At 32.9% G+C, this 27,478-nt stretch overlaps 1 protein-coding gene across 1 annotated transcript; it reads left to right on the top strand.

Moving 5' to 3' along the window:
* Positions 1 to 7,899: 7,899 nt before the first annotated feature.
* Positions 7,900 to 11,092, top strand: LOC139842591 (uncharacterized). The gene is made up of 2 exons (XM_071832711.1): positions 7,900 to 8,625; positions 11,078 to 11,092. The coding sequence occupies exons 1-2, from the start codon at positions 7,900 to 7,902 to the stop codon at positions 11,090 to 11,092; spliced, it is 741 nt and encodes a 246-aa protein (XP_071688812.1).
* The last annotated feature ends 16,386 nt before the right edge of the window (positions 11,093 to 27,478 follow it).

The raw sequence follows: 27,478 nt of genomic DNA, 5'->3' as shown, positions 1-27,478 counted from the left end.
AAACTTTAAAGTTTACTTTCTAAAGATCAAACTTTGGTTTGAATCTTTAAAGTATGAACAACCATGAACCTTTTACTTGTTATTTAGTTTACTACTTCATTTACTTGCACTTTAATTTTGTGATTTTGGTTGTTGTTGGTCAAGTACTACAAGTTAGTCTTGATCTCATTTCTCTTGAACTAAAAGTTAACTTTACTAGTTCAAGAACATGTAAATGAAACTTTTTAATTATAACTTTGTACACTTATGTTTGATCTAGACTTTTGGGTCAAAGATCTTCAAGATCTAACTAAGAACTATGTTCTACAACTCAAGATCTTGTTTACATAAGTCTACTTTCAAGTTCATAACTTAATATTACTTTTACAACTCATGTAGGTGTTAAATCTAAGACTTTGATGCAACTTTGGTTCATCAAACTTCATACAACTCTTAAGTGAGTTGTGATATACCTCTTAGACTTACACTAGTGTCTTGATAAGTCAAACTTGCTTAATATTACTTTATAGTTCATGTATGTAACAAGCCTAAGACTTTGATGTAACTTTGGTTCATAAAACTACATACAACTCTTAAGTGAGTTGTGCTTCATGTCTTAGACTTACACAAGAGTTATGATGGTCAAAACTTGGTCAAGGTGAGGTAAACACATCAATGAGTTGTACACTTGAAGCTATATGTATCAAGGATGAGAACCATGATGAACATCAAGCACCAAGACCACCGTAACCCTCTATTTTTCTGTTTTCTGTCTTCTGCCTAGTGTTTTCTGGGTTCTGTAACAGACCAGTACACCTTGGCTACTGTAACCTTGATTTTCAGATAGATCTTTTCGAGTAGATAATTTTTCATATAGGACTCGTCTTAATCCGAGTTACGGTTTAGGATTTATGGCCCTCCGATCGTCACTATGTCCTTTTAACGTTGTGCAGAAATTTCTGACCTACTCGCACTTAGACCGTCGCCACGGTCAAACGAAGATGAGTTTGCTTCTGTAAATTTTACCACACTTAAAGGACTCATATACGGAGCCATGGCCACTGGTCTTACCTTAATTCAGTAAGGGTAGAGGTCGTGGTGACTGACTGAACTCAGCCTTTGTTTTAAACTACTTTCATAAACAAAACTTACCTTACACCTTTTGTTTGATGATGAATGATGATGACCTTTAAGACCTTATTTACATACTTTTAAACCTTTTCGGACGATTTACTGACTTAGTACTATTTGACTTAGGTTGAGGACCCGTTTGGACAACCTTCATTACTTGCTTACTTTCCGAGTCATACTTTACCGCTACTTTATCATTGTGAGTTATAGCATTCCCTTTTTACTTTAACTTATTTTGGGAACTGAGAATACATGAGGATTTTATGTTTTACATACTAGGCACGAGTACTTAAACTTATATATGTGTGGGTTATACAACGGCAGAAACATTCCCTTTAGCTCGGTAACGTTTAGTCATTGGTTTTTGAACCGGTGAACGCGAATCTTAGATATGGATCCATAGGGTTTGACATCCCCACTCGGGCTAGTAGCGCTAGCATTTAACGAGTGTTTAATACTTCGTAAACATACGCACTTGCCAAGTGTACTTTCAGGGGGTATAAACGTTAAGTTAGTTACCAAGTGCCCACGGTTAACATATACTTTATCATACTGTTTTGAAACGCTCTTTGTAGCACTGAAATCTCGTGGCCTACCTTAAATACTGTTATACTTAAACTATAGCTCAACAACCTTCGTGTTGACGTTTTTAAGCATGTTTTTCTCAGGTGCTTAAGGTTATTTGCTTCCGCTGTCATGCTAGTCTTGCCGCAGACACCCGCTGCTCTAGTGTTATCACCGCATGAACTGTTTATCTTGCATTCAAACTTTAATACTTTTGAACTATGTTTTGTAACGACCTAAGGGTCACATACATTTATTCATGCTTGCTATTCGTAGAAGCATACTGTTGGTGTAAAACAATTGACGTCGGTTATGACGTCATCTTTTTATCGTGAATGCAACTTCTTTTATTACAGCATATAGTACTTAACCTTGTAATGATCCTGTTGTTGATGATTCGTACACGATGGTTTTGTACGGGGCATCACATGAAACTTGATACAATTAATGCGTTAAAATTTCTAATATCATTATTATCATTAATAATATAAGTATTATTATTATTTATATTGTTATTACTAAATTTATCATTATTATAGTTATGATTTAAGTTATTAATATGATTATTTTTATTTTTATTATTAGTATTATATTGATATGATTATTATTATTATTATTAATATCCTTATTATTAATGCTATTATCATTTTTACTAAATCATTAACAGCCTTATAAATTATTAACATATTTAATTAATAACTACCTTTTAGTTTAAAATACAGATTTATATAAATTATATAAATACATATATATTACGCATCATTCACCTGCTCCTTAAATTATTTGTTTTCCTATGGTCGACTACAAGCACTAACCAACAATTAACATTACTGCTCCAAAAGTTGAATTATAATCTCATAATCAATATATATTGATTGTATCTGCAGTTGATAAAAAAAAATCAAATAAACCGAACCATATATCTCTGTTCTTCATCTTTAGAGCCAAAATTCGAATTAGTGTTTTATTTCAAAATCTAAAAATGCCAAGGTGTTAGGAATCCTTTATCTAATCTTTCTTCAAAATCTTGTCTTTCAATTCTTAGTATTCAATTCGAATTTCGAAGTCAAAGATAAATTTTCAAAAAGTCAAATATTTTGATCATTGCAAAATTCGTGATTTTGTTGATGTTTCTGTTGAAATTGAGGATTCACAAAGATTATAGAGGTAATTTGAAATACATTTCGTATTATAAACTTTGTCCAAAACATTCTCTATTGCAAAAATCAAAAAAAAAATTTAAGGCCTTCGACGAACAGCAAGTACAGCAAAGGCTGTTTTAATATTTTTATTTTTTTTAGTTTTCATTCAATATAAACTTTTGATATTAATTAGTTATTATTATCTTGAAGTATACAAATTAGTATTTTGATGATTTGAGCATATTGCTCGATGAATCCATGAAGACAAAGGAGGCAGAAATAATTTCGGTTTATATAGTTTAGGCTAAGAACTAATCAGAAAAAAAACATATTAGAGCAGCTGGTCTGGGGTTATGTCGTGTATGCTAGAGGTCCTGGGTTCGAGTCCCTAATGTGGCAGTTTTTCCTTTTAGGCCGATTTTCGTTGAAGGTAGCTTCACTTTTCAATATTATTATTATTATTATTATTATTATTATTATTATTATTATTATTATTATTATTATTATTATTATTATTATTATTATTATTATTATTATTATTATTATTATTATTATTATTATTATTATTGTTGTTATTGCTATCATTAATTAGTGTTATTACAAGTATTATAAGAATATTATTATTACTAATATATGTATTATTATTATTATTATTATTATTATTATTATTATTATTATTATTATTATTATTACTATTAGGATTATTATTAGTATTATGATAAAAATAATAAAAGTTACCAGTTATTATTACTAACAATTAAAAATTACAAATATAACTACTATTATTATTATCATTAATACTAATAGTATTATCATTACTAGTATTAGTATATTAGTATTAATATTTTCATTAATATTACTAAAAGTAAATACTAATATTATTAATTTTACCATTTTAATATTATTATCCATATTATGAATATGATTGGTATTATCAATATTATTATAAAAATGATACAATTTATGAGTACTTTCATAAAAATTAGTATTATTATCATTTTAAAAATAGTATAACTATTATTATTATTAACATAAGTATATTAATAATGTTATTATCATTATTTTTATCACTACTAATATTAATTTAGTATAATTAGAACTACTGTTTGGATAAACGAATAAAATACATAAATATATATATTTAACACATATAACATAATAAAATATTTTTTTATTATATAAAAGGAATATATGAAATATAAATATATTATTAATATAAAAATAACATCATTAATAAGTTATATATATAAACTCATTCGATTTCAATTATGTATATTGATAAATATACAAATGATATAGGTTCGTGAATCCGAGGCCAACCCTACACTTGTTCATTGACGTCATATGTATTTTTACTACAAAATACAATATGGTATGAAAGAAACCTTCCGCTGTGCATTTGCTCATATTAGAGATATTACTTGGAGTCATTCATGACATATTTCAAAAGACGTTGCATTCGAGTCATCGAGTTCATCAAGATTATAATTAAGTCAATTATAGTTGGATATATTATGAAATGGTATGCATGCCGTCAACTTTCGATGAAATGAAAGTTTGTCTTTTAAAAACGAATGCAATGTTTGTAAAATGTATCATATAGAGGTCAAGTACCTCGTGATGTAACCAATTGTAATGTATTCGTCTAGATGGATTAGGACGGGTCATGAAAAGAATAATAGCAATAGCAGGTAGCAGCAGCATAATAACTAACAGACCACCAGTAGCTTCTCTACTATATTTCCATTTTTTTTCTAAGACAAGATTAAAAAAATAAAAATTCGATGAACTGAACCTTGATGAACAGTAGCGGCCGGAATAGTGTCGCTGATGAAGAGTAACCTCGGTGAACAATATCGGATGAACAGTATCGGCGATGAAAAGTAACTTTTTTTTTTAGTTTTTTTAAAGAAAAACCCGAAAAATAAAGGATATTAAATCTGGAAAAACCCTGATTTATGAAAGTTTGATAGGATCGAATCAAGATATCAATTTGGGAGAAAGCCAGATTGATTGAACTAGAATTGATTGCTAGTCTGATACCACCTGGAGTAGGACAGTGGAAGGATTTGTTTATAATAACGTTGTAAACTGAATTAATCGCGAACACGGTTAACCAATATTTAAATTTCAAGAAGATTGAAAGAATAAAGAAAAAAACACAAAATTTATTAATTTAAAGTTGAATAACATAAGATGGTATCCTGTATATAGACATAGATATTCTTAATCCTACATGACTTCTAATTAAGTTTCCGAATAAAAAAATGATATAAATTTCCTAATTTATAACTTTCTAGCATATTATTATTACTTATTCTCCTAAATTTCGTCCCACATCACTACTAAATCAAATGAATTGCTCTATGAAGCTTTGAAGTGTTTTAGCAAGAGTTTGAAGTGTTTTAGCAAGAGTTTAGGTTATGGTATTATCATTTGTTTCTTTAATCCTAAATAAGTTAAGAAACGTTCAATCATTTGTATATCTTATTAAGAATTATGATGAATGTGATAATCAAATAGATAAAACTACGCTCATATGCATTGCACGTGAGGTTATTTAACGGAGGAGATTGACTATAGTCAAAGATAAACAACACAACATGTGCAAACATTAGAGTCATTTACTTTTATTTCGTATATATTTGGTCAAATTAACTTTTTTTTTCTTGACGAAAAAACGAATAATATAAACGAGTTCTTTTCTCGGAAAAAAAAGGACTAAGCAAGATACAAGGAATAAGCGGCTTGGCTCAAGACAAAAAGCCGACACAAAACTAACTCAAATTGAGCCAAACCGCTAACAATCAAAAGCACAACAATACAACATCACGATGCAATAAAAAAAAAGACAAAGAAAGGACGAGACCAACAAACCAACTAAACCAACCAATGAAAAATGACCATAACTATTGAACTTCTTTAGTGTGGATGTATAAAGATAAATGCATTTTATATAACACCGTTTATGAGCGAGTAAAGTTATGAAAGGTGTAGACATTTAACATACAAAATAACAAAAAGTAAAGTTATGAATGAAAAAGGTGAAAAGTGTATAACAAAATAAAAAGGAAAAAGACGTATCTCGGAAATTCAACACCGGTTCTAAATCGCAGAGCTTTGCAGGATTCTATATATGAATGTCGTTGAGTAACTTTTGTCACTTTGCATATCCCATTTTCTTCACCATATAATTACGACTTAATTACGAGTATTGTTGTTTATTTCATAATTACTTTGTTTACAATAACTAATAGTATATACTTTGTGGTGACGTGGTGTATAAACTAACCCATGATCTATGATATAAAACGAGGATAAAAATCGCGCTTCGCTGCGGGGCGGTTTTGGTCGATTAACGGTCGGTAGTCGGTTAACTGAACATTTAAAAAATGATAAACGGTTGTTTGTGGGTTGGTTTTAACCCGTTAACGGTAGGTTAATTGAATGTTTAAACCGGTTTATAATCGGTTAGTAAAATGTTTATAGAATAGAGGAATGTAAAAGGGGATAAATGTAAAAGGGGATAAATGAAGTGGAAGAAAGTTAAAAAAAAAAAAAAAATTAGTTTTTCAAAAAAAAAAAGGTCCAATGACCAATTTAAAAATTACAACCTTTCCACTATGAATAGTGACAATCTCATGCAAATTATTATAGAAAATAATAATAAAATGATAATGATAATGATAATATACTTATCATGTTCCATAAGTAAAATGTTATACTCCATTTGAGTTAGAACAAGTAAAAATGTTCGCGTCATGAGGTGTAATTATTTAAAAAGGTAAATCTTATTTCAGTGTATAATAATGATTATGCAATTTTAAATAACTGAATAATGACTAAACAATTTATTTTTAAGTGATTATTTTAAGGTGAAATCGTGTATTCATTATTCAAAATTGCGTAGCCATTATTTAAATTCATAACGATTATTGAAGTTGCATAGCCATATTAAAATTACATAACCATTATTTAAAATTGTGTAATCATTATATGAGATGCATAACTATTATTTAAAATTTTAGAAATTCGAATTTATATAATAATAATAATAATAATAATAATAATAATAATAATAATAATAGTAGTAGTAGTAGTAGTAGTAGTAATAATTATAATAATAACGATAAATATAATAAAATAATAATAATAATAAATTTTTAATAATTTTAGTTCAAAAAAGGAATGTCGGTTTCTACAGTGTCACACAGTTAATTTGACAAATAAATTTTCTCTACAATTTACGCGATTTAGTATATTTAGTAATATCATATCGCATGTTATTCTATAATGGGTGTATTTGATTAGGAATATTTTTGGAATTTACAACATTTACAGTAATATTTATTTTTCAAATTAACAAATATTTTTTAGAGCAATGCTAGATAATGAAATAAAATTGAAGTTATTCTTTTCTTGTCAGATAATCGTCATTCAAAGCTTAATCAAAATTTTATCATTGTGTACTGAGTTCATCGTACGGGACAAAACTAAACACTAAAAAAACTTGAGCGCGACTCGCAAACCGATCACCGATTCATCTTTTTCGAGATGAAACCAGATTTTTAACCAACGTATGTAGTCCGTAATATGTCAATCATACGACCAAACAACGTCCTAGTTCTTTTAGCACGAGAGAATTCAATTATGAACTGGCAAAACAACAACGGTTCTAATAAATGAAACCTAACAAAATGATTGTTCTCGTAGTTCCCATCAAACAATAGGTGGTCTCATAAGTAACATCATTACTACTGGCATGTAACACTTGTAATATGACGTAAAATGATTACACATAAGCCCTATATATTTGGTAGTGTACCGACGCGCTATCGATATGCCACTAAAGCCTTACACATTAGCTCCAAGAGACTTTGGCCTAATTCCTAATGTGTGTGACCCATATGTCAATTCCAGTTTCAAACCCTAAGTACTTGCTTTTGTATAGATGGTATCATGCAATATTCATCGTAACAACTTTCTAGCTCATTAAAGTATCATTACTTTACAAAATTCACTCTACACTTGAATTTAACGATTAACTTTTTCTATTTCGAGGACGGATACCTTTTCTTTAGTCATGTCGTGGAAGAGGAAACATTGGATCGCCACCGTAATGAGGTATCTTCCTTCTAATATTGTTATCCTTATCGTCAATGTTTATGCACCTCATCAAGAAAATAAGAAGAAGGTCGTTTGGACACAATTAGCCAATATTGCCCTTAAATGGCCTGGACCGATATGTGTTCTTGGCGACTTTAATTCGGTTTGTTGCCCGGGTGAAATATTAAGAGAAATGATTGATGCGACAAGTATAACAAACTTTAATAATTTTATTGCTATAGCTTCTTTGATCGACCAACCTTTGACTAACGACGAATTTACTTGGGAGGGCCCCCTTGGGAAATTCTCTCGTATCGATAGGGTGTTGGCTAATCATGCGTGGGTTAGCCGTTGTCCTGAAGCAATTTTACAAACTGTTCACTCCAATAGCCTTGACCATAAACCCATCGTTTGGGCCAAAAACTTTCCAATTGGGGACCCAAACCATTTCGGTTCAACAATTTATGGCTTAACAAGAAAGGTTTTTTTAGAATTTTGTGAAGCTAGATGGACAGGGTATGAGGTTGAGGGTTGGGCAGCCTTTACCCTCAACAAAAAATTACGCCTGCTCAAATCCGATTTAAGAGCATGGAATGTTAGCCAAAGAGATAATGATGAATTTGATCTTAACAATTGTTTACGAGATATCAAAAATCTCAAGGAATATCTCAAAACTCGTAATCTTACCGAACAAGAAATTGCCGTGCTTGCTTCTTTAAAGATAATGAAAAAGGAGATTCAACCTCTTCTTCACTTTGACAATCTTGATCCATGCTTGAGACATCATCTTTTTTGAATGGAGATTCAACCTTTTCTTCACTTTGACAATCTTGATCCAAATCATTCAAAGAATTCATGAGGCAAAAGTCTTCATTTCCATTCAACCCTTTTTCTTGAGAATTACCAACCTTTTCAAAATCCTTCTCAATTCCTTTACCCTTTAAACTCCTAGAGTTTAAATCTTCTTGAGAACATAGTGAATCCCAACATTCTTTAGTACTTTCACATGAAATTATCTTTAACCTTTCTTCACTAGGAAGAATTACATGAAGTAGTGAAATTGCATCAAATTATTTCAAAACATCATTGTTTTGAAATGTTGACTTCACTAGCCTTGAACTAGCTTGTGGTACAAAGTCTCCTACTTTGATTATTCTCCACAAGTAGTAATCCTTGAATTTGAGATAAGACTCAAATCTTAATTTCCACACATCAATATTCATCTTATCAAAGATTGGTGCTTCTTTCACCAATTCTTCCAAGTATCCCATAGTTTGAGTTGATCCGAGAATCGTTGACTCAAGTTTTTGCACAAAACGAATTTTGACGCTTTGGCGATCGTTTATAGCGCAATGATTTGAGCAACCGCTCTGATACCAATTGTAAGTAACTAGGGGGGGGGGTGAATAGTTACTTAATACGTTTTTAACACCTTTTCGATTAATCACCAAATTTGATTCAACTTTGATCAACCTACTCAACTCAAACTTGATGTGTGTAGTGTATATGTTCAAAATGATAAATGAAGTAATGTAAAGAATATAGACACAAAGATTTATAGTGGTTCGGGTGGATGTTAACTAATCCACCTTAATCCACTCCCCGATTACACTAATCGGGATTTGTTGCTTCACTAAGCACTTTTCTCCAAACCCGGTGGAGATCCAATTTACAAGTCTTTAACTTCTTTGGTAGACAACAAACCTAATCTTTCTATCCCTTTGAAAGATCAACTCTAACCTAGATCAACTTGTCTTCACCTTGAACAAGTATTAATCTCCAAATAAGATTAATCAACTTCCTAAGTCCCTTTAAGGAAGTAGATCACTAAGCTAGCATATGCTTCTACTAATTGAAGTTACAAGACTTATACACTTTGCAATGATGATCCTAACATAATACTAGGACATACATTACATTAAGTAAACTCACAAGATAAATGATTTTGATTAGTAAGTTTACAACAACCCAAATTTATATCTATAAGATCATAGAATCTTCTCTTGCTTGATCACATTTGAGTAGTAATTGATGCACTTGTGATAATTGGAAATAAGCCTTTGAAATATGCAGAAGGGTCAGCTTCAAATGCTCTTAAATGTTTGCCTTTTATAGTGAGATTCAAAAAGTAGCCGTTGACACACGGTTGACATCACGGTCGACCGTGGTGCGACCGTGCGTGCTCCAGTCCAAATTTGGTATCCGTTGTATAGCCGTTTGACTCAAATTTGAACACCACATTTTGGCACCTTTACTCCTTCTAGCACCTGCAAAAGAAACCAAACATCCTATACAAGTACTATATGCATTAAGTGTGTGAGATTTGGTCTTAATACATGAAAGTGACTAATCATTCCAAAAGTGGCAAACCCAACATTCTTGGAGAAGTGTCTTGATTGATATTTTGGGAAATCTTAGTTTGGTCAAGACTTATTTGTCACTTTAATGCCCTTGGTTCAATTCTAAAGACTAGTCACTATGTCATTAACTTCCTAGTTTCAATTAATCACAAGTCATGTTCTTTTTAAGTTTAGTTAGAGATTAATTGAGTAATGTCTCTATAAGATAATCATGAAGTATGTAGAGACGTCAAAGTTAAGTCATAAGCAATGACCCTTAGTTACTTAGACTAGACCAAATAGACAATTGACTATACTTTCATTGTAAACTATTTTACACTTAATCTATTGGAGTAGGTTAGTCACTTGAATCCTAACTAATGAGCACATAGCAAACATATTAATCAAGTTGACAAGTTTTTTAGTATTAACCATATTGACAAGTAGCAAGTAATACTCACATAGCAAGAGATAGTTATTCTAGGATCAATCATATAGATACTTGCATAACTTATAATTCAAGCACTTAATAAGTTTAATTTGCAATATAACATATTGCATGATTAATGTGTAAGTACACATTAATGTCCAACACATGCACAAGGGAAGAGCAATCTCTAGTTGGTACTTGGTGACCATCCAAAATGTATCTAAGTGTGTTTTAGGATTACAGGTCATTACTAGTTAACTTTGAGAGCATTGTTCCTCATTTAGCCTCAATTAATCACTAAGTCATTTCTAATAGCAATCATTGTTCTAGTGACATTGGCTTAAGTGTGTTGGTATTTGATGATCATACTAAGTATATCTTGATAGGAATTAAGATCATAAGTTGTTGATTAACACTTATGTGTTATGCCTAATCTTGGTTAAATTATCGTTAAGATGTCATTAGGCGTAATTAATCACAATTAGTGTTTTTATGACCAAAACTCGGTTGAGTATGAAGAAGGCATCTATTCTAAGCATGTTGAGAAAGGTTTCATGAATTATAGATATCGGGAACTAGTCAAACTTTATTTGGTCAAAAATGGTAACAGAGAAAACTGCGGTCGCACTGCGGTTGACCGTGGTGGCGACCGTGCAACTTGTATTCACAAAACTGCGTTGCAATTCAGTTTGAGGTTTCACGGTTGACTATGCGGTCGACTGTACCTTGACCGTGTGTTTAGCTAAACTTTTGATTTCATTCTTTAACCTATGTTTGACTTGGTCGTTTGCAAGATAAAGTATGGATTAGTGACCTTGCGCGTTTTATGTTAAGATGTCAGTCATCGCTTATGCATATGTATATGTCATCATCAAAACATATTCTTTGGTTAATCATACTTAAGTTTATCGTTTAGTGCATTAACCCACATTCAACCAACATTCTCTACCTTTTTGATGATGACAAACATACAAGTGATGAGGGACATTTTGCTATACATACGCAAGTGTTAACAATCACTTGTATCCATCTTTCTCCCCCTTTTGTCGAAGCAAAAAAGTTATCTCCCCCTAGAACTAAGCTCGCCCTTAGAGCAAAACTCCCCCTTAAATTGTGCACATTGGAAAAATATATATATTAAAACACAACAAGTACACATTTTATTCAAAGCACATACTAAGCACAGATAATTCATACATAGATAATACATGATAGACAAAAGAAATTCAATTATCATGATGAGAGGAGTGACCCTTGTCCTTGTCCTCAAGTTGTGATAATCTTCGACCAAGTTTTAGAATGTTTCCATGAATTACACTATTTTGTCCATGTGTCGAAAGAGAACAAAAGTTGGGTGGATTTTCAAGAGGAAGTTCTTAGATATGCTTGGTTGAAGCTTTGCATATTGGATATGAAGAGACTTGAATGGAATGATGAAACGGAGATGTCATTCCAACATATGCGAAAAGCTTGGTCAGATGGAGACCTGATGTGCAAAACGTGGTATATGAATTGTTGTATGAAATAGTATTGAAAAATACCGATTAGAGATTGCTACACACTAACGGGCAGTGTACCCGATCGTGTAGTAGTATAGTAAATGGTAAAATCCGTGTATCGTTCCAAGGACAATATCTAAATCAAATTAGGATTATAAACTAAATTGTGATTAACTAAGAAAATTACAAGTACAAGATATATTTTGGTTTGCCCTTTTACGATGGGCGAATCAAGTGATGAATAAGATTAAAAAGACAATATTTTTGGTATTTTTAGTTTATGAAAACAGGAAGATAGTTTTGATATCAAATTAAAGAAATATGCTCATCTAGACTTTTTACCCTTAATGTTGAATGTTATTTAGGATTAAGATCGGATTGATTGGTTATGCACGAGAACTAATTAATTGGTTCACCAAGAGTAGTCTTGTGCAAACACTCAAACGGGATTACACGACGCAAGTGATGTTCTTGTCATCTAAGACCTCCTATTTGTAATCAACTAATTCAACTAGTTTGAAGACTTAAAGAATGATCAAGTCAATGGTGTGTTGTACATGATCCACTCCTATATCAACTAAAGGTTTAACTTAGTTCATTCCCTTGGTCCGGTTAAATGCTCAATTCACCCAACCCAAATAATTAACTAAGTGTTATAATAAGATCCCTATAAATATCACTAGATAAGGCAAATCACTAACACATGTTAATTGATGGAACTAGGTAGTTGAAAGTGTGTATAACAGATTCTAAGGAATTGGTCATTCTCCTAGACAATTCCACATACTAATTAAGCTATTCCAAAGTATCTACAAGAGTCGTTCTTACATTCTTATGTAAATTAACCATTTGAACTCAACTTATCCCTTTTGGTAAAAGACGGATAAACACATGTCACTAGGTGTAAATCAATACATTAAGTTAACAAGATGATGTTTCTTAATCAAATGAACATATCAACTAGTTGAATCGAAAGGATTAAACTTAACAAGAATGGTTCTTGTATTCAAACATCAAACTATCGTACATAATAACAATCAATCAATAGTAAACATTCAACATCTCGGTTATTTACCTAGATGAACATAAAATGGACTAGCCAACAATCATGCTTGAAAACTTAAACACAACAGTAACAAAGATAGAATTCATTGTAAATACAAGATTAACCTTTTAGGAGTAATCTTGGACGAAGCTCTTGAATGATCTTGGATTCTTCAATGATTTGAGTGCTTAGATGCACTTTGATAAGCCCAAGAACTGCTTTGAATCGTATGTTTTCGTCTCTGAACAGAAAGGAAACTGATACCTTTGAAATGAAACTGGAAATGGAATTAAATAAGCTGAACAGTTAGTGAAAAGCACTATGCGCGGCGCGCACAGTAAGGGTGCGCTGAGCGCACTCTTACCTACTCCACTTTTTCCTTTACAGCTCGACATCGCACGTTCAAATCTGCTTTTCTGGTAAAAGTGCGCGTATGAGTGTGCTGAGCGCACTACTGTGCGCGGCGTGCACTAGGCTTGGCGCACTTTGGTTTTGGCCAAGAAATCTTCTGATAAAAATTGTGCGCTCAGCGCACCCTTCTATCTTTGGCTCTCTGGTCTTGTTTTCGATCTCTGAGCTGTATCATAAAACTTCCATATTTCTTCAAGTTTACAATGATTCTAGACTATATTACAATAATATGAAATACAAACGGAATTACTATGTTTACATATGAAATAAACAACAATAGGACGTGATATTACGACTAAAGATATGACTAATTTGAGTAATATCAAAATCCCCCATACTTAACTCTTGCTTGTCCTCAAGCAAGTCTTGTTCTAATCATTCATATACAAAACACAAACATCAATGAATCACACGCATTATTTGAAGTACATATTACACGAATCACACGAATCACGCAAAACACACACAAACTAACGCTATATGAAACCCATAAAACACAAATCGAATACACACTCACACTTTTATGAACACGTATTTACACAATTGGAATACACACTCGTTTATTGGAGAACACAATAATAGGAATCACACTCGCACGATATAGTACACAAGTTTACACTGTTGGAATACACACTCGTTGAGGTACACACACAATTTATGAAACACACGCACACATTTGGTTTATTTGGGAGAGAGGAACTTTGGTGAAAGTTCTTTTAAAAGTTTGGATCCTTAGGGAAAATTGGATCTTTGAGAAAACGTTTTAAGATTTTGAAAATGTCAATGCTAGTTTTTTTTAAACTAGACACGTTTTCCGGTTTTAACCTCAAATTCCGGTTGAGGGTAACTGAAAACCGAAGTCTTAGTCCGCGATTAGTAAGCTATCCACCCCCATGGTTGTAGTATCATGGAACTCTTAACCGGGCGCCCCCTGACGCGATATAAATATCGGTCTTGCATGTAAATTTGTACAATTTAGATCAAGGGTTAAAACTGCGAAGACTGAGCTATCGCGCGGGACAGATCCTGCTCCAGCTTATATGCCGTAATCGGTTTTACACTGGACAGCTCCTTGGATTTACCCTACCAAGTTTATTTTCGGGTTTGAAAGTTCAAGACTTTCCCTTCCCACTGTTCCTAATATCGTGAAATGATATTGGTATGAAATGACATAGTTTAGGAAGTTTGCTATATCAAGTAAGGCGACATTCGGAAGACTTTACTTCCTTCAAGGATGGACTAGATGCATCCTTTCTGTTTAGTGATTTTTATTTCTTTTATTTCCAAGCCAAAAGTACTTTAATCATTTTAACTTTGCAAAACTTTGTGATAATAATTCGAAAAGCTTAGTAACATCCCCCACACTTGGCTTTTTCGCTAATACTTTTAGTTCAAAAATTTAAAAATTTTCATAAAATGCGACAATAAGCCAAGTTGCATTGCATATCCGAGAGAATTACCCCCTCCCCCACACTTAAGATTAAGTAAGGCCCTCATTACTTAAAATCAGAAATAATTTAAAAATTCACGAGGGCATTAGTATGAAAAGAGTTCGAAAAACCTTGGCATAAAGCCGGAGATCGTGAAATGTAGGTGAGCAATGGCGCTGAACTTAATGCCAGCATAAGAACATCGTTCATTCCTTGATCTCTATCACAAATTCCAAATTGATTGTACTTCGCTGAACTTAATGGCATCATCACTAAACCTTAACAATAAGAAATAAACAAACACACAAAATAAAATAGATAAAAGTGGTGTATTTAACACAACCACCACAAACATCAAGCGTACAAAATAAATATTCTAATTATTACACACCATTGTCTTAAAAGAAACAATTCTGAAAAATTACCAAAATGTTACCAAATATTACCAAATAGGGCACATGAGCCCTCTAATTGTCACCAAAGAAGTTACCAAAAGGCCAGCCGGAGTAGGTGCCCGAACCATCATTCCTAGGTCTTCCCTGCGGGTATTGCTCCTCAAAGCATCTTTGTGCATCTTGCATGGCCGCTTGTTCCTCATATAACGGAGGACTCAGAATTCGGTTTGGGGTGTGGTAATAGGTCGGATGTTGGTAGGAAGTAGCATAATATTCTTGTGGGTTTTGCATATATAAACCAACATTATGGCGAAGCCAATCACCCCTGTAATTCCCCCACCTTTGGTCATACCTTACAGCCCTATTATGCTCGCGCTGCTCTTCATGATATTGGTTGAATTGTTGCCTTTGTTGCTCATATTGGTCATCCCTGTGTTGATAACCTACCCTCATATCATGAAAACTAGAAATTACTTCCTCCAACTCTTCTTCCCTTGACCTTTGTGTCTGCTTACGCCTTCGCCTTTGAGCTTGTGGTAACTCTTCTTCAGTTTCAGGTTCTTTCATGCGAACCTCTTCCTCCGCATCATCTCTTCCAACACCGCTACCACCCGCTTCATGATCATGGGCACGTGGTGGTTCATTTACCCTCGGGACAAATGGAATAAGCCTTTGATGATTATTATAGCTCAAAAATTCTGCATTCAAATAATAAGTCTTGTTTAAAGGCTTCATTGTTGTACTGTTTGGAATCAACCGAGATAAATCGACACCAAAATGCCTAGCAATCTGGGTGATGTAATGCCCACCAACAATCTGATTCAACCCTCTATCTTCCCTCGAATTATCAAGATAATCCGCCAAAGTAGATGGAATTTCGACACTGCTTTAGTTGTAGATTTTGTCTACAAGAAAAACATCGAGACATGTTACCTTATTTGTGCCATGCTTTCTTACATTAAACGTACATGCAACTAGCCGATGAAGCATTCTTTTGTCTTTATAATTTATATCGGTGAACTTGCTTCGGCTAGAGGAGAATTGAGTGTCGCTCATATCGTTTCAAAACGGGCGTGGATCATAAGAATCGTCATAATACTCAGATGACCGTAAATAAGCATTGAGTTGGTCATCATCTAGTTCGATATACAGGTCGAATATTCGGGCAAACTCAATTTGACTAAGTTCCCGATCGATCCCACCTAAACAAAATCTCATGAAGTTTTGATTTGTCGGGTCCATAATGAGATCAAAACGTAGAGATGCTATGAATTTTTTGCATAATTCCGGGTATATGACATCATTGAATCCCATAATTATTTCCCATGCCCTGATTGTTATTAACCTGCCAGTTAAAATCTGGTATTTAACCTCCAACATTCTCGACACTCTATCATATTCCCTTGCTTCTACCAATGGAGCCGGGTCAAAATACCAAGTGGCATCACATGATTTGTTCGCTACCCAATTATATGCACTTGCGTAATCCGGATGGTCTCGGACATAAGCTAACCAAACCCTTGGATCATTTTGATCCGGTGATCCTTCAGGTGAAGGTTGTCGTTCATTTGGTGGAGAATTTTGTTCATCTGAAGAATCTTGTTCTTCTCGGTACCGGTGTGAAGGTTCTTCTTGTGGTTGATTTCCCCTTGATCTAAAGTTGTACTGCACACATAAAACATACACCAAAACAAAAGAGGCACATAGAAAATAGTATACATTAGTGTGAGTTCATCATAAATCAAGTATATGTTCAAAAATACATATAGCACATAATCATGTTAATCATTCATGTGAACATTTTCTCAAAAGATCCAAGATTAACATAACTAGTCTAGCATTTTAGAAACCAAATTTGAACAAGAACCTCGTATCATTCTCATCCCTTTAACAAACTATCACATTAGACACAAAGTAATGGAAACTTAACAAATTTCAAGTATTTATATCAATTAAGAACCAAAATATGTTAGATTTCCAAAACATGAACCATGTTATGCTCAAAATGTGATACATACTTATGAAGTACACAAATTATCTCAAACGTTCACAAACACTTAGCTAGGAACCAAATTCAACCAAATTTAAAGCCAAAATTTGGATTTAAATTTTACATAAACCCTAGAATCATGAATATACCCTAAAAACACAATGTAATATGATTTCAAGGCATACAAGGCAATTATAATAACCTAAAGCATGTTAATGTTTATAACAATTATCAATTCAAGAAAACCCACATAAATTTCTTAAACAATCCAAAAAATTAGCATGAAATCGAATTATTGGAAAGAAAATTAAGTGAAATCATATGAACATACCCTAGGCATCTTGATTTAGGCTTTGATTTGAGAAGAATTGGTTAAAATTTGAAGAATTAAAATTAGGATTTGGAGTGTTTTAGAGTAAAAGAGAGAATGGATCTACAATTTTTTGGGTAAAGAATGAATGAAATCGAGTGTGTGGTGTAAAAGAGTAGATAAAATCGTAGACCTCACAAAAATTTGAAACAGATCCGAGCAAAATTGGAGAGTGCGCCAAGCGCACACTTAGGGGTGCGCGGCGCGCACTAGTGCTCCGAGCAAAAAAACCTACTGACCATGTTTTTACAAAGTGCGCTGAGCGCACATATGAAGGGTGCGCGGCGTGCACAGTTGTTTTTCAGGTGTTTTTCGCATTTGGTCAGTACAGGGAGGTTGGTAACAGATTGGTGAACGTAATGGCATTCAACAAAAATTAAAATCACTCAAAATCATGTAACTCACACAAAAACCTAATTTTTACATTTGTGAAGGTTTTAAAAACGAGTCGCTTCACCCGACTCTTCCCCCAAACTTAGGTAGCTTTGGGGTTGAAAATGAGTTTTACCTCATCTTCAATGTTCATGGGTCCATCAACATATAGTTTGACCCTGTGTCCATTTACGTTAAACGTATCACCCTTCGCATTCCGTAATTCCACCGTTCCATACGAAAAAATCTTGTTAACAACAAATGGTCCCATCCATCGGGACTTGAGTTTTCCAGGAAAAAGTTTAAATCGTGAGTTGAATAACAAAACACGATCACCCTCTTTAAAATCTTTCGGATTCTTAAGACGGTTATCATGCCAAACTTTGGTCTTTTCCTTGTATATGAGATAGTTTTCATAGGCGTTATGTGTCAACTCATCCAAATCATTTAGTTGGTTTAAACGAAGGTTTCCCGCGTCTTCAAGATCGAGATTACAAGTCTTAAGAGCCCAATGTGATTTGTGCTCTATCTCCAAAGGGAGATGACATGCCTTCCCATAGACTAGGCGGTAAGGTGTGGTTCCAATAGGAGTTTTGTAGGCGGTTCTAAATGCCCACAAAGCATCATCAAGCTTCGTTGACCACACCTTAGGATTGGACCCAACCGTTTTCTCAAGGATCCTTTTAAGTGCCCGATTCGTATTTTCAACTTGCCCACTTGTTTGTGGGTGATAAGATGTAGAAATTTTATGGGTTATCCCATATCGTTTTAACACCTTTTCTAATTGAGTGTTGCAAAAATGGATACCACGATCACTAATTAAAGCCTTCGGGGTACCGAACCGGGTAAAAAGCTCTTTAAGAAAAGTTACAACAACTCGTGCATCGTTTGTCAGGAGAGCCTTTGCCTCCACCCATCTTGATACGTAGTCAACGGTAACGAGTATGTATTGGTTGGAATGAGATTTTGGGAATGGTCCCATGAATTCAATGCCCCAAATATTGAACACCTTACAAACTTGGATTATGTTTTGAGGCATTTCATCTCTTTGACTAATCTTTCCTGCCCTTTGGCAAGAATCGCATGATTTACATATTTGGTGGGCATCTTTAAAGATGGTAGGCCAATAAAAACCGGCCTCATAGACATTTCTCCCCGTGATTTGGGGTCCGAAATGTCCACTACTGGGACCAAGATGACATTGGAGAAGAATTTGATTGCATTCTTCCCCGGAGACACATCGACGGATTATCCCATCGGGACACCGTTTAAAGAGATACGGGTTTTCCCAAAAATAGTATTTCAAGTCACTGAAAAATTTCTTTCGTTTTTGATGTGACATACCGGTTTCTAGGAATCCACCCGCAAGATAGTTGGCTATGTCTACAAACCAAGGATCATCAACTTTCTCTATTCTCATGAGATTTTCATCAGGAAAATTATCTTGAATAACGGTCTCATGGAGAACCTCAAGATTTGGGTTCTCAAGGCGAGAAAGGTGATCGGCTGCTAGGTTTTCGGCCCCCTTTTTGTCTTTAATATCAATGTCGAATTCCTGCAAAAGCAAGACCCAACGTATTAATTGGGGTTTAGCATCTTGCTTAGTAAGCAAGTACTTTAAGGCCGAGTGGTCCGTGTAGACAACCGTCTTTGCTAGTACCAAGTAAGATCGGAACTTGTCAAATGAAAAGACAATTGCCAGGAGTTCCTTCTCGGTGGTAGTGTAATTAAGTTGGGCTCCTTGCAATGTTTTACTAGCATAATAAATGGGCTGAAAATGTTTTTCAATTCTTTGCCCCAAGACGGCACCAATAGCAAAGTCACTCGCATCACACATGAGTTCGAATGGAAGTGACCAATTCGGTGATATGAGAATGGGTGATTGTGTGAGCTTTGCTTTAAGAAGGTTAAAGGCATTAAGACACTCGTCCGTAAAGACAAATGGAGCGTCTTTCTCAAGAAGTTTGTTCATCGGGTTGAAATTTTAGAAAAATCTTTAATGAACCGTCGATAAAAACCGGCGTGCCCCAGAAAACTTCTTACACCTTTCACATTTGACGGTGGTGGTAATTTGGCTATGACTTCCACTTTAGCTCTATCCACCTCCAATCCCGCACAAGAAATTTTATGACATAATACAATGCTCTCTCTTACCATAAAATGGCATTTTTCCCAGTTAAGCACAAGATTAGATTCTTCACACCTAATCAACATACACTCAAGATTATCAAGACATGAGTCAAAAGAATCACCGAAGACTGAAAAGTCATCCATGAATACTTCCATAAAGTCTTCAATCATATCATGAAAAATAGCTACCATACACCTTTGAAAGGTAGCAGGAGCATTGCATAAGCCAAAGGGCATACGTCGATAAGAGAAAGTACCATAAGGGCATGTAAAGGTGGTTTTCTCTTGGTCCTCGGGTGCTATAGGGATTGGGAAATATCCCGAGAAACTGTCAAGAAAATAATAAAAGTTCTTTCCTGCTAACCTTTCCAACATTTGATCAATGTAAGGAAGGGGAAAATGGTCTTTTCGGGTAGCATCATTTAATTTTCTATAATCAATACATACCCTCCAACTCGTGACAGTCCTAGTGAAAATTAATTGGTCATTTTCGTTGGTGATAACGGTCATGCCACCCTTTTTGGGTACACATTGGACCGGACTCACCCAAGGACTATTCGAAATTGGGTAAATAAGACCCGCATCAAGGAGTTTGACAATCTCCTTTTTAACAACTTCTTGCATATTAGGGTTCAGTTGCCTTTGTCTTTGTACACATGGCTTATAGTTATCTTCCATTAAAATCTTATGTGTACAATAAGAGGGACTTATTGTAACAACCCTGATTTTTCTGTCACCTCCGTTAACCTTCCGTTAGTTATTTAACGGCAATTATTTAACTTTTATGTGTTTACGTGTATTAAATGCGTACTTGATCTTCGGAGGGTTTTAATAATTAATATGGGTTGATATTAATTCAAATAAATATTTCGAATAATGAAATACGATAAAAACGATACGATTTTGATCATAGCTTTTTGAGCACCGAAACACTCAGGTTTATTTTAATAATTAATTTTATTAATTATTAACTTTTTAAAATATTTAATTTATTGGGTTTTTAATAAATTAAACAATTGGTTGCGTTTAACGATCGGGTTAGCGTTCCGGGCCTTCGGTACGACTAAACGGCACTTAAAACGGACCACGATTACACGGGATTGCAAAACGAGAGCCCGGGAACCCCATGAGGGCCCCATTCAGCTGAACCCCCTCCCCTCTCCCCTTATTTTGTTAATTTTTGGCTAATGGAGGGACTTAAGTGCAATTAGGGGTATTTAGTCCATGTATAAATTAATTAGTACTTGTATTCTTTTCCCTAAACCTAATTAGAAACAAAAAAACGCAGCTTTTTCCTCCTCCCTCTCCTCCCATCTTTGACCATCACCATCACCACCATACCTTCATCTTTCAAAATTAGCTAAATTGTTCTACACGAATCACGTTCATCTCCTCGTTATCTATCCATTGGTATAAACAATTTTGTGATCTAAGGTATAATTGCATAAACCCTAATTCTTAAAATCTGATTTTTCATGTGAGTTTCATAGTTATGTTGTCAGTTGCTCAAGTCTATACGCGTACGTGTTAATTGTAATCGTTATTTTGATTGTTTGATGCTCTAGGGTTTAAAAATGAATTTGTATTTGTTTGATCAGAAAAATTAAGTTTTTCAAATGTTAATTATGATGTTATAATCAGATTCCTTGTGAAAAACTATTGAGTTTAGGCTTTGGATTCGCTTGATTTCGTTTCCGTATGATTAAGTTATGTCGATTTGAATTATCATTGTGTTTTTGTTGCTTGATCAGAAATCTGGTATTGATAGAAAACGAATTGGCATGCGTGACTTATACCACTGGAAATATAATTTAAAAACACTCAAGTTAGACTAGGATATCATGTCGTTTGCTTATGTATAGCCCGAGATATGCTAGAATTAGTGTAAATGTAGTTTTATACAGCACTTGCATGAAAATAACCTTGTATGATAAAATATGTTAACTTCTGTGATTAAAGATTTGCATATTTGAAAATTAGACACAAATTACTTCATTTTCATGTGGATATCATAGGCTAATTGTATCTAGATCTTTGGATAATCGCGTGCGAATGTGACTAACTAAATGAGAATCGAATCTGTAAATTGAACACGGTTTTGTACTCTGTGGATTTTGTATATTGATTGAGAATGTATGCTTCTGGGAAATGAAACTTAACATGATATGTGACTTATTGTTGGTTTATGTCAATCTCTGAAACCTTATGCATTGGGCACAATAGAGCCATACTTTATGTGAATTCGGATTTGAGCTGAAAACTGAATGTTCAAGTTGCACGAATAAACTGTACCAATTGGCTAAACAAAAGTTGCTATATATTTGATATGTGTTACTTTTATTTGTCTTTGAACTATGGCCACTGGTCTTGTATCAATTGCATGTTCCTAACTCCGGTTAAAGCCAAAATGAAATTAGTGCGCGGTCAGAAACTGACCTGGCAAACCCCAAATGTATCCCTTCTGATTCCTGAATTTTAATTGTCGTATGAGTCCCTGGATGGACTTTTTGGAATCAATTTTAAGTGTAATTATGATATGGAGTTTGTCATATTTACTTGAATTTTGTACTATGAGATAATGTGCTAAGTATGCTACGTGTTCATAAATTTTGTGCATGACGATAAACTGAAATTGTGAAAATGATCATTCATGACCTACAACGTATTGTTTGACTTAGGTTTGACATATTGACCAATATTTGACATGAACCTACTGATGTTGACTTTAGTTGACTACTTTGACCAAGTTTGACTTTGTTTAACTTGCATGATATAGTTGACTTTTACTTTGAAACGCGTCGAGTCGAGCAATAAGACAAGGTACACTATGAAACCACACTTATTTAATATACATATATTGACCAACCTACATACGTATACTTAGGTTGCATTACTCGGCTATAAACTGTACAAGTTATTTATTCACTTTTTAATCCGAGCTTATTCAAAGGTGAGTCTAAAGTCCCGCTTTTTACATGTTTTCAGGGATGAGAATACACGCTGTTATATTTACATTTCAAATACTTTTATATTGACATGAGTACTACACATATGCATAATGAGTTTGTTCAAAAAGCCTCTAGCTTGAATACTTTTGATACCATCGGTGTAAGCACAATTTAGATGGACGGATCCGTTAGGTTGACAACCTCACCCGCTATAAAAATAGTGGTGCATTTACTTTGAACATTAAATATATTTGAACAAGTGTATAACATTTTACGAGGTAAGGTCGGGTATAGTGGCTTCTATACTCGGGTCATTGCTAGTATTCAGGTGCTCGGTTTATGCAAACAATAGAATCTCGTGGTCAAGGAAACTAAACTATTTTTCTGATAACTGCTTTTTTTCCAGATACTGTTACATTAATTTAAACCTGTAGATTCACCAACATTATTTGTTGACCTGTTTTTGCGTGTTGTTATTTTCAGGTCCTTAAGAGGTATGCTTCCGCTGTTTTTGCTGCATGACTGGCCGTGGAGTCAGCATTTGATTTTAAAGAACAATATTTACTTTCGCATTTAAAACTTTTATAATGTTTAAATACTGTTGGCTTGTGGTTACGATCACAACAGTGTTTCTATTTTGGGATTACTGACTTATGTTTTGAAAGTTAATTTTTGAATAAAATTAAATGCGATTGCTTTAAACGTCACATATACAGGGCGTAACTGTTAACTGTGGGACCAGAATTAACACGCCGTCAGATGGTAATTTGGCAGAGTGTTATAGTTGTTATCAGAGCTAACGGTTCATAAGGAAACTAGGACTTGCATTAGTGTGTCTGATTTGGTCATTAGAACACCTTGATGAGTCTAGACTACGACCGGGACTTAGTTATTAAATGAGTACTTTGTGACTAACGTTATTTACTTGACTAATCTGTTTCTTTTGTGTTCTTGTACTATGAGTTAGATGTCACATGATTCAGGAAGCAGAGACAGCGACTCCAGTGTGGCTGAGGTGAATGCTCCAGCCCCAGCACCAGCACCTGCTCCGCATCATTTACCTAACCATCCCATGAACCTTTATGCATTGGATTTGGTAAAAACTAACCGTAACAGGGATATTGTTGATCGTGTTAACGCCTTGAGCGATATTGCTTGGACAAATCCGTACCCCGATGATCTTGAGAGAATGGAGGAAAGAGTCACGATTATAAATACTTATACGTACGAGGCTGAAGCAAGGTTCGTTGAGATGGCGAGATTGATAACAGCCTTAACCGCCAGGGTTGCTGCGTTAGTGGCAGAACACAATAGGTCGAGGAATGATGGACCTGCTTTCCGTACCCGACAGAAGAGGAAGTGAAGGGTCGTTGACCATGAGCTTCTTTTCCTTTTTCATCCGCCATACTTTCTTTATATAAGACTTACCGGATGTTATAAACCGGGCTATTAGTACATTATGTTTATTGTTTGGTTTACTACTTTGGAATCTGGTTTATCACTCTTAGATTTTATTCATATTAATGGTGGATTATGCTATTAGTAACTATTATCTTTTATTGCATGCGGTAATATTCTATATCTAGTAACTTTGTATGATCATAATACTTTAGTTATGTTATACTACTACTATTGCCATTAATGTTACTACTTAGTGTTACTATCACTACTATTACTACATAACACCAGTACCACTACTACTACCACTAGTGTCACTACTATCACTACTTACACTACTTCGTACTATTATTTACTAGTCTTCAACACTCGTTGCTAGTATATTTTTATATATAGCGTTGTTTTGACACTGACCTGGTGTGACAACCCGAAAATTTCCAACCAAATTTAAACTTTAATCTTTATATGTTTCCGACACGATAAGCAATATTTGTTAAGTTAAATTGCAAGAATTTTAAACTATGTTCATACATTCATTCAACCTCGACCATGTTCCAACGATTCACGAACCATTAAATGAATATGATTATATATGTATATGTGTATATATATTATAACTTGAAACGTAAACAAAATATTAGATTAAATACTTTATATGATTGTATCTGTTTCAAAATATTTATCAATGGAATTAGAAGATAAGATCAAATGATTGAATTATCAGATATATTGAATTATGATTACAAGTCTCTGTTGAAAGGCCCACGTTGATTTGAGAAATCTTTCCGTTTTAATAATATTCGGAAAATGGTAAAGTAATTTATAAATAAGAACAAATTGTCAATCATTGAGAACTAGACAAAGGATAGTGGAAGATTGAATCTCATAAAGACTCGATTGATCTATTTAGTTTCAAACGTACAAAAACGTTTTCAGTTTAAAAAGAACTTTATTATTAAAACGTATATAACTTTTATAAATATCTAGAACCACTTTTGACAACTCATTACTTAACTAGTATGATAAAGATAACGATATTTATATTTTATTTTATTAAACATATATAACGATTTAAATTAATATTATATATATTTATACGCGTATTATACGTACATAGTTTTATACTTTTACTATACTTAAACTTTACCTTTACTTTATTTTTACTTTATTTTTACTTTACTTTAACTTTAATAATTCACTTTAATAATTCATACTTTAATAATTCACTTTAATAATTCATACTTTAATAATTCACTTTAATAATTCATACTTTAATAATTCACTTTAATAATTCATACTTTAATAATTCACTTTAATAATTCAAACTTTAATAATTCACTTTAATAATTCAAAAATCTATTATAAATAGAATTCAATAAGTTTCATTATTTCATAGAAACTTGAAAATATTTTTCTTTAAACTCTCTCAATCGATTTACATATATATATTTACTCCGTATTATTTCAAGATATTATTAGTATGCATAAAATATTACGACGGAGTGCTGTTCGAGTGATTTCGAAATTGTTTTTCGAGTAGGATAGGATTAAGGAAATTATGGGTTATAGCTATGGAGGTGATTGAGTATGGTTCATGGGTATGCTCGTGAGGTCAATATAGCGTTTATCATTTCCGTTGCGTCTACGTACCTTTCCTGCAATATTGAATCTCAATATTGATACGTGAGTACTCATAATTTAACTTTTACATACTAATAGTGTATCCCTGACTAGTGCTCGAGTATTTAGGATTATGCATGCTTGTACTTTTGATATTGCCCTTAGACAGGTTAGGTTGAATATTGAATTAGTTACACTTGCGGTTGAGATAAGGTATAAGATATGCATGTCCTTGGAAAGCTAGCGAAAAATTAAGGACTTTTCCTTTAGATATCGAATGGTTTCGATGAACGGATTAGAAGTTATAATCAATTGAATTTTCTATATTTTTATTAAAAATGATTATTATTATCGTCGTTTTTATCGTCGTTCTAGTTTTATCTTATTATTATCATTATTATTATCTTTATCAATAAAATGGATTTATCATTAAAAATTGTTATTTTTTTTTATTACTATCGTTATTATCGTTAAAGTTATAATTAGTATTATTATTATTATTATCCAATTATCATTATTATTATTATTATTATTATTATTAGTATTATTATTATTATTATCATTATTAATATATATATATATATATATATATATATATATCATTATTTAAAAATGGTTATTGTTATTGTTATTATTATTATTACTATATTATCATTAAGATAATTATTAGTATTATCGTTAATAATATTATAGTAACTATCATTATTAATATTAGTGTAATTAAAACAAATAATTGTAACACCTAAATATTTTGATTACTATTATTATCATTATTATGAACACGATATAAAAGACGATTAAAAGCTATTAAACGAAACGATTAGGAAATAATGAGTAAGAGTATCATGATGAAATTAAAATATTATAAGATATTGATTTAGATAAAATTATCGTTCTTATTATTTTTATCATTACTATTATTATTAAAAGTATCGTTAGTATTAAAACTATCATTTTAACAAAAATTATCATTTTAATAGAAATGTCATTGTTACTATAAATATTATTATTATTATTATTTTAAATAGAATTATTATTTTAAAGATAATATTAAAAATTATCGTAAATATTAAAGTTATCATAATTAGAATTATCGTTTTATCATAATGTCATCTTAGTAATTATAAATATTGATATTTTTATAATAATAATTATTATTACAAAATAATACAACTTTTA

The sequence above is a fragment of the Rutidosis leptorrhynchoides genome, chromosome 4 (assembly GCF_046630445.1).
Source record: "Rutidosis leptorrhynchoides isolate AG116_Rl617_1_P2 chromosome 4, CSIRO_AGI_Rlap_v1, whole genome shotgun sequence".
Taxonomy (NCBI): Eukaryota; Viridiplantae; Streptophyta; class Magnoliopsida; order Asterales; family Asteraceae; genus Rutidosis; species Rutidosis leptorrhynchoides.
This window is presented reverse-complemented; position numbering and strand designations above follow the sequence as displayed.

Excerpts from the sequence above, each read along its gene's own strand:
- LOC139842591 (XM_071832711.1), top strand. The coding sequence starts at position 7,900 with ATGTCGTGGAAGAGGAAACATTGGATCGCCACCGTAATGAGGTATCTT.